Here is a 20,924-nt window from a genome sequence, read left to right on the forward strand (position 1 = left end):
AGAAGGATGTAGTAATGATTATGCGAGCACCGCAATCAACGAATGACAGCGGTCCCGTCGCGTCAGCGTCACTTCTTTTTCACGTCGGACCACGCGACTCGTGAAACGTGTAATTCGAGATTCGCCGCTTCTCGAACCCACCCCGGCTTATTTGCCATTCGATGGCAATTAAATGTAACTCCACCGAAATTTCCCATAGAATTTTAGTCGCTTCAGAAAGATCCGTCTGTTTTCGTTACTTAAAACACTGAACATTCTTTGGTATGTATAAATTGCAGGGATTACAGTAGGAACAATGCATGTTCATACTACTGCATCATCTATAATTTGTAATAGCCCGGTAGTTTTAATTTCGTCTAAATAGATTTCAATTTTGTCGAACAAACGTTCGTTCCACGAGTGTAATTGTAATTATATAATAAAACTATTAGGTTGGCAAGTTGACAACATTACCACCTAATGACAAAATCCGCAATCACTTAGTTGCCAATCCAATATATTCGGTGAAATGACGAAGTTCGAAGAGAGAAATTATTAATTGGTCATTTTGACTATTTGATAGTCCTCGCATAAAGAATACGATATTCTGTTTCCATTATGCAGGTAATCTTGTATTTCCTACTTTCAAATTTACCAATTTCAGTGACGATTATGGAATTAAAAGCTACTCGATACACCTGGGCTAAAAGTGTTGCATTCGAATCACATTGTGTAAAACGACGAGTATAAATCAGCCAATGCTCGTATTAGGTGTAATATATTTTTGAAGCAAACCTTGTTTCTCGAGTAGACTTGCAGCACGTCGGCCCACCATCTGGTTTCCTCGCGGCACGTGCCTTTTACGAAGGTAACTCCTTCCGGCGCAGTGATCGCGAGGCTGTAAGGATGTCCAGTGATGTCTTCGGCTGCAGCGACCTCCAACACGCGGGTCATATCGATCCTCGCTTGAGGAACCGTCTCTGGCTGCAACAGAAACGTCACGTAACTCGTTAATCATCTATAAATCTCTTTTATATTCGTGTAGCAGCTGGCAATTTCGATTCGACGACCAGCCGCTGATTTAATCGAATAATGTAATCGTTTAATAACGAATAACGCGACCACGAAACGTTCTATTTCTCAAGAACGCGCGACGAAGACCTAGAAACACAGAAATGCCAACCGGGTCAATTGAGATGCAATTTAATCACACTATCTGGAGCAACGTTCGTTCTCCATCGATAGGAAGCAATTAAAACGTCGATCGGCCATTGATCGTATGTAAATGCGGCGATATTTCGAGGAACTGTCAGTGGCTTGGATGGTTCAATTAAGGGTTTCATTGAACGTTTTCCACAGCCTCGAATCAGCTGCTCCACTTTGTTTCGATTAAGAACGCTCTTTAAAGGTCAGGTGGAAGCACGCTCGATAACGCTTAAGAGGATCTGCTTTAGTTTAATTAACTTATATCAGTGAGCAATAATTGGAAATTAAACGAATGCTCCTTGAAAGATATTAATTCCTCGACGAAATAAAACACGCCTAATTCTAATCTGTCTGGTGTCTTAATAATTGTAACGTGAAAAGATTTTACTTAACTTTACCGGATATTTAGAAACTTTTGGCCTTTTTTAAACACGTAATCTAATAGTAACTCACAATTGAGCATTAAAGTCTTAGTAAATCAATAATTTGAAAAGTCTCGGATTTTCTAACAGAATTTTTTAAGGATTCGATGTTTAAGCGGTGAAGATAAACTAACAAAGTAGCTAAATATTACAATAAGTCACATGCTCAAGCGTAACCGGTTTCCCTTTGACAAAACAGCGAATTAAACAACGGCGTTCCCTTCTTAATCGATCGAGCAACTACCAGGAAACGTGCGAGCTAAACATCCAAGCTTTTTACCGTTCGTTTTCGACTGGTATCGCGAGCCAGTGTACCGAGCCAAAGCTAAACGACCGAGAAAGACGGACGTTCAGAGCAGAGAACCAGGTTTCACCGTAATTTCGCGTTTATTTGTTCACCGTGGTGTACGCGCGTCCCGCAACGCGTTTTATTGCAAACAGGATAATTTAGTGCGCCGTATACAGGCGACAGTAAAAACCGCGTGACAGCGTGGCAAGGTGGAACGAGTAAAATCCAGCCATTGCCACTTTGTCGCCGATTTCGGCCGCCACGGACCGGAAACGTAGATTTCCCATCGGCTTCACTATTCCGCCAGTCGTAAAAGCGTCACTTCCCGTGGAATAACGTCGCGATTACTACCAATTCTTGCCTCGTAAAACAAAACTGACAATTGCGAGATCATTTCCACCTGGAGACAACTCGGTGCTAGGTAACTTGTCTACAGTAGGATATTCATGTCGAAAAGTTGATCGATAAACGATTTTGACAATTTTGATTCGTTTCCAGCAAGGATTAAATCGATCGGAATAGCGATAAATCGAATTAACTTTATCAAGAAACGAAATATTTTGTCTTCTTTACTTTTTGTGCAAGCGAACCCTAAAGATATAGTAGTTGGTTAGAAGAGTATCGCTTAAGGATTTCATCATCATTTTTTGAAATATATTAATAGTTTACTGTAGGATTTATTTATTTATTTAGAATAGATCAAACAGGAAACGATGGCTATTTAACGTGAACTAAATACAGTAATGTGCTATAACTAAGACAATTAAATAATTAATTTACAACTCTCGTCACCGATTCCAACGTTTCCTTTCACGCGGGCCATCCTCCTCGACAACGCTGACAACACTGACTTCTCAACTCACGACTGACTGGTAATTCGTCTTTCTCCCTTAAGCTTCCCTTTGTCTTTTCTCATACCTCCACCACGTACCTGTTCCGCAACCATCCGCGGCGATGGTCACTAGGCCCTTTTTCCGCGTAACCATTTGACTGGAAGGACCGACCACATATTGATGGGCCGCTCGGTCCATTGTATTATACTTTCCAGACCCTTTTGGCCTGTCGGCATTTAGGTTTTCTCGCAACATTGTTTATGGTTCACCCGATATCTCTTGGACAATCTGTCCATACTATATAACGTTATACGTTATAACGTAACACTATATAACGTCATACGTTATAACGTAATAGCATATAACGTCATACATTATAACGTAATAGTATATAACGTTTTACGTTATATGGTAATACTATATAACGTTATATGTTATAACGTAAGAGTATATAACGTTATACGTTATATGGTAATACTATATAACGTTATACTACATTACTATAGATTTTATCTCATTTATTTATTATTTTCATATCACTGCAGAATAGAACAATAATTGTACGATTTCCTGGAAATGGCCGATACATAAATAATCTGATAAAATAGAATAATACAACCGAATACCATCGTCACCAACTGTATACATGTATTGTTAATTAAAAAATTGTCTTGCTTATTCTACATAAAAATAACCAATTAATTGAACTGAACGTGATTTGAATACAAAGATAATGCTGTTCAATATTTCCATATGTATAATATATTATTTCACCGTGCGCCAGTTAATTTGATTTGTCGATGCGGAAAAATGGCAAGAATCTTTTCAACTAGATTTTTTTATTTTTTACATTTGGACTCCCTAAAGTTGCTATTTACCAAGAATCTAAGAGGAAAAGTTTCGAATTGCTACGGATATTTCGATTTTTTAACTCGAGTAACATGTGGATGAATTATTACAGGTTGCGCAAACTTTTTCATTGGATATCTTGCTGAGCTGATACGAGTGATTGGTAACCAGGGATGTGTGACTGCTCTCATTAATCGCGTTATTTAGGTTATCGAACGATTGGATGTTCTGTGAATGTTAGCATCGAGGAGGATGCTGTTTCTGATAAGTCTGTGGAATAATTATACGCCTGAGAGTATCGAGAATCCGAACGGCAATAATGTATCGAGATAAAATTCTACATAATCCTTCTCTATACTTAACAATCTCCGTATGATCGCTTTGAAGATACCGAAATAAAGTCGGGATTCGCTAATATTTTATTTTGTATAGATATCTACGTATGTTCCTAACTATTATACAGCTTACATGTACTTAACGCAACCTAATCTCTTGAAGAATATCGACACATGTATACGTTTAGCTTCTATTTACTTCGAAATTAGTTTCAAAGAATTTAAGGAACATTATCGCGAATAAATATTTCTGGCTGTATAACATTCTTCCATGAATAATTAATTTCAATATTCAATGGTTCTCGTACACCGTAACACCGTATAGCAAAGCTATTTCTATCGAAATAAAACCCCATTGAATATTACCACTGAAGTTTAATATACTCGACACGATCGAGGCTAATTAAACATTACTTTTATAGCAAACAAGTGACACACTTTGCTACGAAATAATCGTCGTTTTATACATTAATAGACAAATATAACATTCCAAATAAGATACAGCTTATTTCAGTAAATGACAGATCTTTTATAAATATTAGGTCGTCCGAAAAGTTTCTTTCGTTTTGTAAGGAAATAATGGACGCATAACATTTTCCGTTTTATATTATTTTATCGAATCACGTACGATCCATTTTGTTCTATCAAAATAAAGATCACAACGTTCGACAGATTAGGTTTCATGTTTGTATAAAGATGCGTCGTTGTAAAAGACGTGTCTATAAAAGAAAGACACTTTTCGGACAACCTAATAGTACGCGCAAACACCCTAACAAATAACTGTACGTACATATTATTTCACAAAAAAAAATAGACGAAAATCGCGTATTTCTTTGACCTCGATAGATTCTACTTTTCTGTCCAGGCAACGTTAGCCATAAATATTCATGAGCAACGCCGCTCGAGATAAAATAGCGATATTTTAGCGTAGAACTAATCGAGAAAACAGAGCATCGTCGATATTTCCAATCGATTACCCGTCGGCTACCGGTTGCGATCGAGAAAGATGAGAAAAAAACGGAGCTTCCTTATTGGCCATAGAAAGTTGCCAGCTTAGACGAAAGATCCGTGAAAACGACGTCGTGAAATCCAGCGACGACCGCGATTCGCGTAGCAGGATCGTGTAATCGTCCGCGGAGAAGGAAGCCGGAGAAGAAAAAGGACCAGGGTGACCGTGGAAATCGCTCGGCTTTTAAAACCGAACCGTTCGTGACTGCGACAAAGTATCATCTCGAAACGGCGATTATCCTTTCGAACGCGATTGACGTGGCCGGTAACGTGGATAGCCGGCGTTCGACGTTGAAAACTGGCCGCCAAGATGAAACGAAGGAAAGTTGAAAAGGGTTCTTCGTGAAGGATCCGGGATCGAGGGGAATCGAAGTTCGATGGAGAGGTAGTTATGCCGTCCCGTTGAATTCAGATCGTACGTTTGATTGGCATGGAGTATCCGTGCTTGTTATCTGTGCAGTAAACTGTGGTGAATGAAAAAAAAAAAAAAGAAAAGAAAGTGAAAGAGGGAGAAATTTTGCGTAAGCGAAGTCGTGAATTCACAACGACGAAGTCTCTTTTAATCCTTTGAACTTCAATTTTTGTCTGTTTCTTTGATAATTATCCGATGATTCAATGGTGCATCACAGATACTCGATAATACTAGGAAGTACGTGCTGTTTTTAAGAACTCACGATTTCATTTATCAATTATGCTGGCAAAATGTGCGCGTACTATTCTTCCTGAACGTGGCTTGCACCTGGAAGCTCCGAGTAACGATGTTCCTTGCAATTATATCGCATATTGTTATACGTTTATGGTAAATTCAAAGGCGCATGAGGAACAAACTGCACACAGTATGCAGAAATAGAAAACATATTCAAAGTGAACTATTTGTTATAATATTTAACGAGTAAGGTAAATCTGTATGTATGTTTCACCTGCTTAGTTTAGGTCCCAACAAAAATACGATACTGTGTAAAAATTCGCAACCTACTTATGATAACGCAAAGTTATCGACTAATTGTATGAAAACCACAGAATGCATACTTTATACTAGGAAAGAGTTAAAGAGTATCATCACCTACTACCGTAACGATCCCAACAATTTCTCCGCCGCGCAAACATGGTACGTAAAATTCCTCGTTAGCGTTTACAACTCATTCCCCACTCCAAGCGAACTAACCTTAAAAAATAAAAATAAAAATAAAATGCGAGTCGCATAAAACGAAGAAACACAGCGATCAAGAAGATCGGAGAACGACTAGCGACTGTCCGTTAAGGCGGAAGAAACATCGCGAGGGTTACGCCTTAAATTATCCCGGCCGGTCGTTTATTCGGCGAGCAGAAGTCGCGTCGCATCTCAACCAGGGGGGGAAATTTGTTAAATGTAGATTTTTGCGCGTTCGAAGCGGTTCATTAGCCTGCTCTCGCGATAAAAGAGGCTGGTAACGGTAAAGGTTCGTCAACGACCTCCTATACCGCTTAATCAAGCGACGCGCAAGGAGTGAGATTCGTGTTCGCGCGGGCTAACGCTTTAAGCCGCGATGTTGCAAAGTTCCTATTAAAAATGTTAAAAGTCACAGTTTTTCTCCGGATTAATATCCGATTGCTTTTCGTAGGATGGTTTCATCTCGATCAAGAAGCAGCATATTTCTACGCCTTATATCGAGAAACTCGATGCTTTTCCTGCTTTTCTTTGCTCCTTGAATTTAACGATTATATTTATCAGTCTATGCGATCGTGACTTTTATCAGACAAATTAATTCTTCTGTCAATTTACTGTAATATTAAGCGCAAACATTAGCCGCATCTAGTTTCTATTTATTCAAAATATCCATTTCTTTTTCAATGAAAACTAATAATATTGTACAACAGGACGAATAATTTATAGATCGATCTATAACATGATCGTTGATTTAATATCAGTATCGACTTCGATAATGACAAAATACGATAAATCAGACAAAAGTTGAAGGTTCTGAAGGTTAAGGGTCCAACGCGCTACTATTTGCACGATCTGAACACCGAACCAGAAGAAGGAAGGAAGGAGAAAAAATGTGGTATTCCGCGGTTAAAATTCAGTAAAGGCGATCGTGTTTCGAAACAGCGAGCACGACGACGCGGACACATTTGTAAAATGTAAATTTTTCGCGTGCACGCGAGTTGGCGCGGTTTGAGAAATGTATGGACACGGAAAAGGTGAACGCGCGAGTGAACCAGTCGCGGGAAGCAGTTGGGAGAGTAATGTCGTTGTTTGCACGAGTTGGATGAAAAATCGCGGATGGCCCGAACCTGTACGTTTCGAGTTACATACGCGTTTAACGTCGCTGAGAAACCTGTAATTTTGAATCGTGTTGCGACTGTCCACTTTTTATACATATCGAGGATGCGTTTAACGAACGAAGCTTGGAGCTGGAGAACGTAATTAGCGGAGAAGTTTGAAGTAGCGTTGAAATTGTGAGCGCCGTACGAGAGATCGAATGCCTTCGCGAGCTCGCACGCATACTTCGCATATTCCTTGTAATAGATCGATTCTCTTTCACCACCTTTCCTGGAAAAACACGTGGCAAGGCTGGCGTCTGACGAGATGAATTTCACTCGGGTGCCCGTGGCAAAAACATCGAAATTTGTTTTCATCGGCATGGAAAAGGAATCTGCAGCTGGAACTCGCTAATCCGGTTAACCAACTGCCTTTGAACACCGATAGTAAATCTCGCGGTGAAATAACACGAGCGACGTTGTTTGATCGAAACAAGCGTGCCGTTTAGACTCCGTCGCTAGATCGGCCAGGCCCTCGACCACGAAAACGTACGATCGAACGTGGCCAATAAAATCCGCGATTTAGAAATGACCGACGAAATTCCAGTCGGGTCCCGGAGTGTCGAGCACGCTACGGCCGCCGTCTTACTTTCTATTATCCGCGTTCTTGCCACGGCTGAATGGAGACCGTACAATTAAGTACACTTGACGTTCGTACACGGCGATCCATGAAACGTCCAACGCTCCCGGTTCGGTCCGCTTTGTTGCACGGCGGCTACAATTTGTTATTTGTTTATACAGCGTCGCACCGGCCGCGAATATTTGCAAGCGAGTGCGTGGGAGGCGTTCAGGCAAACCTACGATAAAATGGAGCGCAGCCACGTACTTCCACGTTGCGTAAACTTCGAGAGTTGTATAGAGACTTCGAATAAAACCAGGGATCCATCGGAAAGCCAAGCTAAACCGTGCTGCACAGATTTTAGCTTTTAGTGGGAACGGTTCCGTATAGGTATATTTATCCAAGCAAACATTTACAAACTCGGCATTCCATAGCGTAGCGTAGCTTCACTTTTCGATGGAACATCGACCAAAGTACGTTACTTGCGCATTATATACCTACTCATCTAAAGTCAGGAAAGTAAGACGAAAATGAAAAACAAAATTGCCAAGAAGAATCCAAGTAACCAAAAATTCTACCATGTTAAAAGATCCCTGCGAAGCTTTCCGCCTCGAAAGGCATGTCGCGTTTTGGCGACGCTACGGTGGATTCGATCTGACACGACCGTTCCGCATCGGAACTCGCTGCAAACTGGCTTTCGGAGGCCTTCGACGCGTAGCTCGAAAACGGTGAAACATCCAGTACAACCTAGCGATCTTGTTCAGTTAAAAAAAAGAAAAAGAAAAAGAGAAGGAGCCATGCAAGGACAGGAGGTTAATTAAAACAACGATTTATGCCCGCTTTAAATTAAACAGACCGCTCTCGAACGGATCGTCTCTGAGTCTCGAGACGACTTCCGGTTGGCGGCAATCAGCTTCCGGCAGCCTCGAGGATCGACGTCGAATCCAGCCAGGGAAGATCGAGCAATTATTGCCAGAAAAGGAATGGATAGAAGAGAGGAGAGGCTAGGGTCGGCATAAAATCCAAGATATATTGAGTGGAGAGCGGCACGAGCCTCTATTAAGCCGCCTCTCTTGGTTCCCATGTGCTCCACATAGTAGCGAACGGGATTATACCTGTGCACACACGATCACGGAGACGGTGTGTCCACCAAGAGCGATACATCATGGTCCGTGTCCGGCCGTTATGTATACGAGACCGCCCTGCTCCGCGTTTTTGTTCATACGACGTATTTATTAGCGCGGCACCGGCGTGGCTTTCTTTCAGGACACGCTTCTTGATTTATCTCGAACGACCGCTTCGGAATGTCCATTAGCACGCCAGGCCAGAGGTTCGGGTTCCTAACGAGAGGAATTTCGCAGCAATTGACAGTTTAATGGTGCGAATATTTGGAATTTGATCGAGTTAAAAATACGTTGGAGGAAACGAGTGAACAAGAAACCGTTAAAAGTTTGGAGGAGGGGTCAGGGCTACGAGGGTGCAGGGTTGAACGTATGATACGGAAAATGAAATTTAGTTGGAGGAAGTTGGAAGGAATTTGAATGCATAGAACATGGTATCAATTGCAAGAGTTATTAAAATTTAAGCACGATTTTGCAGGTTTCGTTGACTTGGAGTGGATAGAAACGAGTGAACGAGCAAGTAATGAAAAGTTTGGAATAGGTGTGCAGGGGGTGTAAAATAGCGCAACTAAGCCAAGTTGGAAATCTGTGATTTCAGAAAACGACGAAGAAAGATAGAAATTGTCCTAAAAAGTAAAAGAAACTCAGAGGAAAGGAACACAATGGGGAAAAGGTGCAAACGAGAGAATAAGTAGCACGAGAGATCGCCGTAAAAGAAAGAATCTCAGAATATGTCGTAAAATAAAAAAAAAGGGAAGATACATAAAAGAAAAAGGAGAGGGTAATGAAACAAGCGGGAAAAACGTGTAGCGAACAAGGTGGCGACGAGCAAGGCGTGTAAAAAAGGGAACGAGCAACCGAATGGTGCGACCAGGTGGAATGTCAAAAATAAAAAGATATCTGGTTGGTCCAGGCGTTCGAGGATGCGCAAGATCTGGTACCTGGCTACATCGTGACCCGGTTGCAGTGTCCAGAGTGTACCAGAACGGAGATAAGATCCGCGCTACTTATGTAAAACACGAGTCGCCGCGCCCCGTGGCGGTCTCTTCATCTTCCTCCGTACCATCCAACCTTCCACTCTCTTTTTTCTCTCTTCATCTGGCTTCTTCACTCAGTCTCTTTTCATCGGAGTATCTTCAATCTCTCCTTACGTGAAAATAAAATTCAATGAAAAAATCTCGAACGCAGAAGCAAGTCGTTCGTGATTCTCGTTAATTCTTTCGAGAATAACTCGAAAGAAGATCTTTCAACTTCGTCTTCAGCTAGAGGCACTGGCTAACCTTTCATCGAAGCGAAGGTCGTCGAGAGCGAGCGATTCAAGGCTGCCGCGATATCCGCTTCACGGTCGAAGCTCGGCTCTCGATCCTGGTCTAATTAATTGCGGCAATTAAAACGTAACGCCCTGGCCGAGTCGCCGGCGAATTTACGGAAATTAGCGACGCTTATCGTCTCGTTGTCGTTCACCACCGACTCGTCCCTGTCCCCTCTTTACGTGGACTCTAAAGCCGATACTGCGACAGATAAGCAGGATTCTTGCTCCTGTAATTTACGAGACGAACTTTAAAGATGCGAGGTCCTCTAAAGATGCGACAGGGAAAGCTTTTTATCAATTCGTTTTGCATGCAGAAAGGTATCGATTAAGACTCGACGTGGACGTGTATCGTCTCGCGTTCTAGTAGTCTGGAATATGGAATATGGGAAGAAATATACCGTGCATCGCTCAGAACATGGCATTTCTGAGAGCATAGGAACCTTATTTACAGATGTTTCGGGCAAAACACGTGCCAATTTTTACGATCGTATCGTATAGCGAAAGTACCATCGCGCGCGCTATTTTCCAATGGAACTTCTTCCATTTCATTTTCGTAGTATCTTTGTGTAATCGCACGCGAGTGCTACCAAATGACACGAAGTTTAATATACGTACTTGGATCTAATTAATTAATATGCAAATACTACGAAACTAGCATTAATTTGTTGCTATTTGTGTATCTTTCTCCGCTGAATTATCCTTCGTGGCCAACACGTGAGAAAAGATGGTTCCACTGTATCGAGGTTTCGAAGGAAGACGAACGAGGATTCGGGGCAGCGATCGAGAGAACGTGTCAGGGAAGCAAGGAACGACAAGATCAAGCAAAGAGAAACTTCTTTCGGAAGAGGCGCGTGTTCGCGATATTCTGTGCCGTGTGGTTTTCGCACGGTCGACCAGTTCCATCTGGAAAAGCAACGGGGGTCTGTCGGGCGTATCGTACCGCCGTTGCCGGTCTGAACGATCCGGTAACTTTTCATCGGTGAAAACAGGTCCCACCGGTGTGTCCGGGGAGGCTCGCCACGAAAAACGATCGATAAAACCGGAACCCATCGACGCACGAATGGCCAACAGAATGGCCAGCAGAATGGCCACCGACGCCCTCTCACGCGACCAACCTCATCGCGACAAATAGTCGCTCAATTGCTCGCGGATAATCGAGGTTGAATTAGAACGACCAACCAAATCGATGATGTCCGTTCTCCAATTGCTTACAGGCTTAAGTTATCGCACATGGCTATTGGATCGTTCAAAACGTGTCCGTAGAGAAATGTAACCCTGCTGCGATCCTGCAATTTTTATATTTGCTCTAATTTTTGCGATCAACGATTTTCAATATAGTTTAAGAAAATATCCGACGTAAAATTATGAGGAAAAATTACGCGTGAGAATAACGACGTTTTCGTATTATGTTCCAACTTGAGATTGATTCTTTAACATCAAAAGAAATACAATCGAGTAAAAAATGAGAGCAGATCGTGGTTTGGCCTGTAATTTTGTAATTAAATCACGTTAAATCAAAGAGGCGCAAGCGTCTAGCTACTTTTGAACCCAAGCGTATGTACGATCAAATTACGCATAGATTCGATTTATTCGCCAATTTACGATCGTTAGAGTTAGATCCAATCCACTATGATTCAGCATGCGTTTTCGTTTAATTCAAACGGGTGTTGTGGATGATCGGTATTATAATTGGATTAAGTTATGCTAGCCGTAAGTTATAGCCGATCAAGCAACGCTTCGACGTAAACTTATGCAAGCATCTACACGGTGTAATTTCGTCTAAATCGTGATTGGATAGGTCCTCTTAGACAGCGGCGCACGTATCTGATACCGTGATCTAAATTACGCGCCGTCTCGACAACTTATACTCGCGATCTAAATTATATATACGCTCGGATAATCCTAAGTCACACTTGTATGCGGCAGGTTATGCTAGGGACGGAGCATCGTGCTCCAATCAAATTGTATTAAGCTGTAATTAGGCTTAGTTCCGACGTACGCTGTCGCATCGACCTCTAATCCATTCGACTTAAATCCTGCCATTAAATTCTGGGTCATTTCATTGATGATCGATCAAAGTTACTCTAATGCTTGATAATTGTATGATAAATTATATGACAAGCTACGTGATACATAAATATAAATAAATTAACTGACGATATAAATTTCAGATCGATTTGAACGTTAGTATACTAACAAGACCGCAGTTGTTTTTGAATTTGCATTTGCGGACAATTTAAAGATGTAAAAATAGGCACTACTGCGTTATACTATGCAAAGTGAAGTACTTGCCAAATATTATAACAAGCGGTATAAATTCAAATTTCATTTTAGAAACTGTGTTTATAGAAACGTGAATTTTCTTCAACGAGGATGACAGGTTAATTTTGGTGAAACTTGGGACCTTCATAGTTTAGCCAATTAAATCGACAAACACAGTTACGGGGTGAAAACAACCCTTGAAGAGTTTGGTATTAAAAATTGCGCCAACTGGCGAATTTCGTATCTTTGAACTACGATTACGGTTGTACAAACAGATTTCCGGAAATTCTATCGAAAGGTATACGTAGGGGAAAAGAATCCTTAAAATTAGAATAGGGGAATTATATTTGTATATGTTTAAAGTGCAAATATGTGGCTGTGGAAACAGATTTTGAAAGAATCTATTTTTTAAAAACGATATTGATATTAAAAAACATAACTCTCCGTGTTAATTTTTCTCGCCAAAATTTATCGATCTCGCTATGGATTTTTAATTTCTTTGCCTAGATTATATCTCGTATTACAGTCCATTATGCAGTTCACGAAACGATCGATCGAATGTGCGTTCGATATTCCAACTCGTCGACGAGTTTAATATTCTCCTAATGATTATTACGACAACCCTGGACTGGCAATCGGCCGATTTCTCCGAATCAGCTTGGTCGGCCGTACGTTCGGAGATAGGGGGCTAGAAACTGATTAGAATACCAGGGATTTCCTCGCGGCGCGAGCGACTCCTCCCCTGCAACGTGACGGAATGCAACGCAGGCCGAGCCTAGTGCGTTCCGCGCCTTACACGCGAGATGAGTTTACACCGTACACCTTCCATGGAATTCCTATCAGTCTCTTACTAACGAGACCAACCGACACCAAATGGGATCGATTTTCCATACGATCATTCGCTTTCAGCCTATACGCAAGTGTAAGAAATCACGAACAGTCTGTTATTGGATCGTGAACGATGACGAAGAACGTACTATAATATTTTCGGGAGAAGAGTGTCGAGAGGAACGGGGAAATTCAAATTATACTTGAAATCTTATTTTATTGGAAATCTATGAGATAGACGGAAATATGTATAATTTCTAATAAAATCTGGCTGTGACATCGCGAACTCATAGTTAGCACGTGATAGCTGTTCTAAAAGTACGTACGAATGTCTTGCAGATTTTGGGAAATATATCAGAAGTGTCGATCTCGATCATATAGTCGTCATTTATAATATTTCGATTAAAGTACGAGTAACTAAAATCTGGCTGTGACATCGAGAACTCATAGTTAGCACGTGATAGCTGTTCTAAAAGTACGTACGAATGTCTTGCAGATTTTGGGAAATATATCAGAAGTGTCGATCTCGATCATATAGTCGTCATTTATAATATTTCGATTAAAGTACGAGTAACTTGAAAATATTACGAGACAGGTATATAAGGTCTGACTTTCGATCATCCTTACGATCGCATGTACTTCTTTGCTCGATAAATATGTACTTGAAATCTAAGGAAAGACAGGCTTATTATTATATACAAGGTATTATAGCTCATAAACATTCTCTTTTGTAAAATAAAAATCCGTATGTTTAGTGAGAAAAGATAAATTGGCGAGCAATCACCAAGCATTGTCAAACAAACGAACTTCCATCATCTCGCATTATCACAGACACACCTACTCGCTCCATTAAGCACACGGTATTACGTCAATTACAAATCACCGACGACGTACATACAAACACTTCGCTATCCTCTTGCCGACTAATTTACGATCTAAACAATCAATCAGCCGGATAAAACCACGCGTACTCGCCCATTAAAAAATACCAAAGCGGCGTTGCGAGGTAATTTACGAAAGGTTAAACTGAAAAGGTTAAGACGAAACGCGTGTTATCCTCTTTTCCCCTATCCAAGCAATCCGCCAAGATAATCCGTCGGTTTTGCAACTTTTCAGAAACGCACGGCGGTGGCTCGGCCAACTAGCGGCGTCCCCGTCCGAGATCAACCGATAATTTAATCGACGGTGATCGTCAGTCAGGCTACGCGACCTCCTGCGGACCTTTCGATGATCGCGGCAACGCGTAGCCCGTCACATGTGGAAATTTCGTAATTAATAAATCTGCACGGCGATCTAAACTCGCGATTCGATACCTATCGTCACGGGGTACAATTAAATTAATGACCTGATGTCCTTATTAATTGACTTCGCCCCGGTTACAAATTACGAGCGCTCTCGCGCCGTGCCGGTGGCTGCTTTCATTAAAGCGTGGCGGATAGCGTCAGCTCGCTCGATCTTAACCGTGTGCTAGATCGACCCGAGCGGTACGATTCGATTACGATGGCTTATACAGGCGAGGAAAATGTAGCGGAGAATTTGCGATCGAAGAAATAGAGTTTGGGAAGATTTAATTACTTTTAATTTGTAGGGGTGTATGGTTTTGTCTTTAGCTTTCAGTCAGTAGGTTTCAACGATTTTTAATGTGAAATAGTCGAGAGTGTTGTAGGTTCGTAGAATTTACGAACAGTTCGATAGAATTTCGGGATTTTTAGTTGACAAGGGTCGAAGAATTTTCAGTTTAGAAAAATTTTAATTTGGATTTTTAAATAGTAGATTTTTAAATAGAAGGGTGAAAAATACTTGATCAATAGCCTATTTATTAGTAGTAACAAAAAACGATTATCTATCGCTCTCATAGGCGGCAAAACATAGTTCCAAAAAAAAAAAGAAAGAAAAATACAACACGTCATTGAAACCGTAGCACGAGCGTGTAATAGTACTAGGAATGGGTTGGAAAGAATCGATGACTCAATTAGAATGTACAAAAGTATTCATCAAACATCGGATATCTTCGTAGATCATACAAAATGTTCGCTTTCAATCAAACTAACGAGGAACGTTTATCTACTTCGAAACAATTTCTATGTCTAAGGGTTGCTCAACCCTCTGACCACTTTTAACCGAAGAATCCATGGTCTGACGCTTGTTCGGTTCTCGAAAGTCGATTAATCGTCGCCGACGATTCTATCGCGATTGCTGTTAACGTTACGTTAAGAAGATTTATCGATGACGTAAATAATATGCAGACAGTCGGTCGAAGTGACGCGAGCGTTTGCTTATCTCGTGGTCGCGGCAAGATTAATGCGCGTGCCGACCGGCGCGTGTACGTCGGTTAATAAACATTGCTCGCAATAATAGTGCCACCATCCTCTAAGCAAAGAATTAAGAATCGCTCGAGTGATGCTGTCTGCATACACAGGAGCACCATGTCGAAATACCTGATCGTAGCTATGTACACTTCGAAGCGACGAACAACAATTCGTATAAAACTGATTAATATCAAACTTTACTATTTCCTATTCGTTTCTGTTAGCGTGCATCAGAAGAATAAATCTGAATCTAGAAACAGGTTGATGCAACGTTCCGGATAGATCTGAGCGGAGATCTTAATAATTTAAAAATTGAATAATTTAATAGTTGGAATATTATTCGCGAGTGATAAAAATGACAGAACTTTGTGTTTTAGGACGAACCTAGGAACGACAGGCTGTTACTCCGATAAACAAAATTCCATTGCTCTCTTCAACCTTCTACGCGAACTAGCCAAGTAAATAGTCACACGACGATGACTCCGCCAGCATTCTACGTTCACGATCAACCACGTTCCACGTTCAACACGACGCTTTCCATCTGCTTGCGTTCTCTCCTCGCACGAACGACAAAACGTTACATAAGATCGAGAGCATCGACAGAAGGATCGAGCGCGCTCCTCCGCGAAGGAAAATGTCGAGTGAATTGCGCAAGCGTAGAAAAGGATCTCTTCCTTCGAAGAATCGCGCGCGCTAGAGGATCCTCGATCGGCGTCCTTGATCCTCGGCCTTTTTCTAGATTTCACGAACGATCAATCGGCTCTCCCCTTACCTTTTCCTGGCGTAGATCCTCCGCGAAGCGTGGAACATCGTTAACCTTTGAGATCATCCGAGCGCGAAACACGCACGCGTGCGTCGCGATGCATTCCACTACAACGTAATCCCTTCTCTCTCTCTCTTTCTTTCTCCCTCGTTTGCGTGTTAAAGAAACGCGGTGTACACGGTCCGCGACGAGTAACGGGACCGCGAGGGATCGATCGTGGCGGAGATCGAAGGTCCCTCGAGAGATTCGATTCGATCGTGGAATGGCGAAGGTCGCAGGCGAAAGGGATATACCGTTCGTGAGTTATCGATCCGGCTGCGGAGATCGATGAACGGAAAAACGACGAGACTGCGAGGATCCAGAAGTTTCGAAACACTGTGACGCGGATCGGTGATATCGGCACGTGGATGCTCACGCAGGTGCAAATATCAGAATCGTCGATGAGATATGGAATAGAAGGAGGCTGTGGTTGAAAGGATATCTAAGTCCAAAGATCGCAAAGTTAATAACTCGCGTAAGAAAAGTTTCGATTGGGTGATTCGAAGAGGAAAATGGGGCGAATGACTTGAAGATAATTCAGATTAGGAAAAGTAGGATTATCATGGTATCTAAGGTATCTAAGGAATTTGGTAGAAACGTAGAAACGAGTCGAACATCTAAGATAAAATTCGTTGATTCGAAGCTTCGTTCCTGCGAGAATCAAATTTGAGAATACATACAACTACTCGATCAGGCCACTATACAACGATGCAAGAGGGAAATTATCCAGGGATCCGTAGGGATGGTCTGTGCACCTACGATAAGGATTAGTTAGTTGGAGATTTAGATTAGACCGTGATTGTTTAGTCTCGTTCAAGCGAAGTAACGAAACTTAGAAACTTAGCTTGCTCTCGTCCCATTATATACCAAATATACGGTAATTCGAGTTTGGAATTAACTTGAGGATAACGTTATCCAAGTTGCCAGGACCTTGAGGGAATTCCTTCCCTCGTTCGTTTGATTGATGTTAATTTATGTGAGAAGCGTGTGCAGTGTGTATCCTAAATTCAAAGCCAGCTCGGAAACATTACTATCCAGGCTAAGTCTTAGGACCTTAGGGAAGTTTCTAACCGCCTTGCTATTATAGCGTAGGAAGGTTGATGCCACATTATGGCGCTACGGCGTGTCTCTAAAATTGCGGAAAATGATTTCAAGATGAATGTCCTCGGGACGAGGCACTGTTTCGCGAACACGTTATGATAACTCGTTACGTGGGAATTCAACCGAACGTCCAGGAAGAGAAGTATTCCTTGGTGATTTTTGAACTCGTCGGATAATTTATGGACCGTGTTCAACTGTATATTAAGGCTTCGTCTCGAGCGCTTCCCTTAAAAGTAACCAATTACTTACTGGAACACAAAACGGCCTGTAACGCCAAGATGAAAAGTAAACATTCATCTTCGGGACTCGACGCCGTTCTTGCGTCACCGTACACGTAACGACACACACCTGTACGTATGTTTCGCTATGAATAACTGATTGAAAATCTGGGACAGTTATCTCGCTCCTCTTTCCTCCGTCGCACAAAGGATCCTGTGGCAAAAGTAAATCTAGACAGGATAGGAGTTTATTTATAGCTAGATTCTCTCAAGTAAATTGAAGGGGACAGGATAAAAATTAATCACTGTCGAGAATTGACGCTTGGTTCGTTTAACACCTTGGAAGGTGTTAATACGGTGTCGAGATTTATAGAGAATATAGTAATTTTAGATTGCCAAGCCAGTGAGCTATCGAATTCTTTACCGCGTATTATCCAAATATTCTAATTTGCAAGTTTTCTAAACTATCGCGGCTATGAATTAAATAAATTCGATATTTATTTGTTTTATGAAATTTATTAAATTCTCGAGTTTCGTTATCTGAAAATATTCCATACCCGTGCTGTCAGATTGATAAACTTTAGGACTCTACAACGATCAAATTTCCGTACTTATGATTACTTCAAACCCCATAAAAGACGAAGTATATCCAACCATATCTTTGCTATATCCCATGCTCATCCCCTGAAGAAAGACAAATCAAATCGAGGCTACAAACGACTGTGGACAAGCATGCAGCTCCAATCAGAAGCTTCGTACTCAGACATCGTGAATCGAGCATAAATCACTAAAATCCGTGAAAATTAATTTGGTTCACGGTGCCCATAGGCCAGAGTTCGTTTGACTCTGCGTCCACCTTGAGCCGGACGTTTGCTTCGTTATTTCATTATCCACGACAGCTATGGTCGGCTAGCATAAGAGCCAGGAAAATGGGTTACCGTGGCCGCAAGATTAATGGTGCCACCTGCTCGCAATTATAGTCGCGTAGCGAGACTCGCGCGCGTGCTAGCGCGTGGATTATCTTTCTGCCCCGGGCTCCACGGGAAATTCCTGTCCTCCTGTTCCGCTTCTGTCGAAGGTCCTTAGAACGTACGCTCTATGATTATTCTATATGCAGTTACTCGCGAAAGCCTGCACGAATCCCTTAAATATAAACTATTTTAGCTCTACGAATAGTTAGCTCTACGAATTACTTTGACACATTAAGACACATATCGCTAATGGTTTCGACATTTCTGCTACAGCGTTTTCCTAAGATTTTATAAATTGAACGTTTTAACCTTTCGAATTGCTTTTGAAAATACCTTAATCATAATTCTATCGATATTTAAGTAGAAATAAGTTTGTAGCAAATTTAGTCTACTGAAAATCTTTCTACGCAGTGATTCAATTTAAAATAACGAAAGAGCAATGACGTTATTGTACTCCAAACGATTCTATTCTTGTCAAATATCCGAACCTCCATCAAAATGCTCAAAGTACAAATTAAAAATACTCTCTCTTTTTCAACATGTTCCTTGTTGCACAAGCTGCATGACCGCCACGTGCGGTAGCGTATGAAGACACGAGACGGACGCTCGAAACATTTTCTTTAATCGTTTACAACTATCGTGTTCGTGCGACGTTTTGTACTTGCCTTTGTACGCAGATGAACACGAATTTATGAATCGCTGTGTACAACGTGACCTAAAATCTACCCTCGTAGAGAGCATTCCTATCATTTCAAGATCAAAGATCACAGATCGCACTGTGTAGAAACCACGCTACTCCCCTACAGGCACGTAATTAACGCGGAAGTTATTGAAAAGCATTATGGTCTCGGTCACGTGCAGAACGCTTGCGAACAGCTCTTTTCAAACGACGGAGCACACCGTGGCGTCGCCTCGTTCCACCCCGGGTTAAGTGAGTTTCATTTAATCCCGTCATTAGCTATTTGCCGGCGGAGAACGGAGGGCGAGGCGAGGTTTCACCTTCTTCCTTCTTCTTCTTCCGGACGAAGGCACGACCTCCTCCAGCGCATCATCTATCTTGTATCTTCTCGCTGTAGTCGCGGCGAGAGAAGCGGCAGCAACACCGCCGCCACCGCCCGTGGAACGTCTTAATGATAATCTTCGGGGTCGAGCTCCAGGAGAATAAAGAGCATGCATTACGCGGGGCAACAACGAGCCAGCGAGAAGAGAACCTCCACTGGGTGGCTGCCGTTGATGGCCTGCATCCACCGCAGTGGATCGATCGGCCGAACGGACTTTGAAACGATTAGTCGTTGGAAATTGAATGGCCTGGATCGTTCCGCCAGACCATCGTTCCCGTTTACGACCGCGGTGATTGTATTGGATGTTCCGAATGCTCCTCTGATAACCTCGTGGGATGATAAGATACTGATGCGCCGTGTCATCGCTGTTTTCATGGGTGGGCTAGGTTTCTGCGTACAAACGATGGAAAAATATAGTGGATTTTAGGAGTATCGCGTACGTAGACATTGTATTACGCATTTAGATGTGGTAGACTTCTTTGGAAACACTTTGCAACTGCTATTCGTCAGATTCAAGAATCGAAAAATGGGGACAGATCATGGTGTTGTACGAAAGCATAGATCTTCTTTGCCTTGGAATTTATTTTTATCCTTATTCATACCGATTCCTTGCAACGCATGAAGTTAGGGAAGTTAGTTATTTGAATTTTGATTTGGATTATTATTAGGAATATTAATTGTGTATTCGAGCAATGAAATTGAGAAATTTACGAAAGGTGTGGTTTATTCGAGTAATCTGGAGCAATTCTTTTTGAGAAGACTTAGGTTGAAAATGCGAAACTTTTGGATTAAATGTAGAACTTGTTCCGTGGATAAGCGTAACGAAGAAACGTGGAGAATTTTGTGAAGGAGAGAAGATCTGATGTTTATACGAATGTACAAGAGAAACAAAATATTAAATATACGAAATCGTGAAAACTTTCATCCGAGTATCTATGCTACTTTTGTAGATGGATATAATCAGAAAATGTACAGATCTTTTTCGAGTATTGAATTTTAGAACAATTCAGAGATGGTTTGTTTTCAGAGATTTAAATTGACGATATGTTATTTTTAAGAAGATGAGAAGCTGCATACTAAATAGACAAGATTCTTCGAATATTCACGTGCAAAGTATCTGTGGTATTTAAATTCAAGGAACGCGCGCATCACGCAGTC

At 41.6% G+C, this 20,924-nt stretch overlaps 1 protein-coding gene across 4 annotated transcripts in view; it reads right to left on the bottom strand.

Annotated features, from left to right (window-relative positions):
• The window catches only part of LOC100643727 (protein outspread), a 212,867-nt gene that overhangs the window by 25,628 nt on the left and 166,315 nt on the right, over positions 1-20,924 (bottom strand). For all 4 annotated transcript variants that reach the window (XM_012320646.2, XM_012320647.2, XM_012320649.2 and 1 more), the window contains exon 4: positions 775-963. In XM_012320646.2, coding sequence (XP_012176036.2) covers positions 775-963 — 189 coding nt within the window. The remainder of the gene's footprint in view (positions 1-774; positions 964-20,924) is intronic.

The sequence above is a fragment of the Bombus terrestris genome, chromosome 3 (assembly GCF_910591885.1).
Source record: "Bombus terrestris chromosome 3, iyBomTerr1.2, whole genome shotgun sequence".
Classification (NCBI taxonomy): Eukaryota; Metazoa; Arthropoda; class Insecta; order Hymenoptera; family Apidae; genus Bombus; species Bombus terrestris.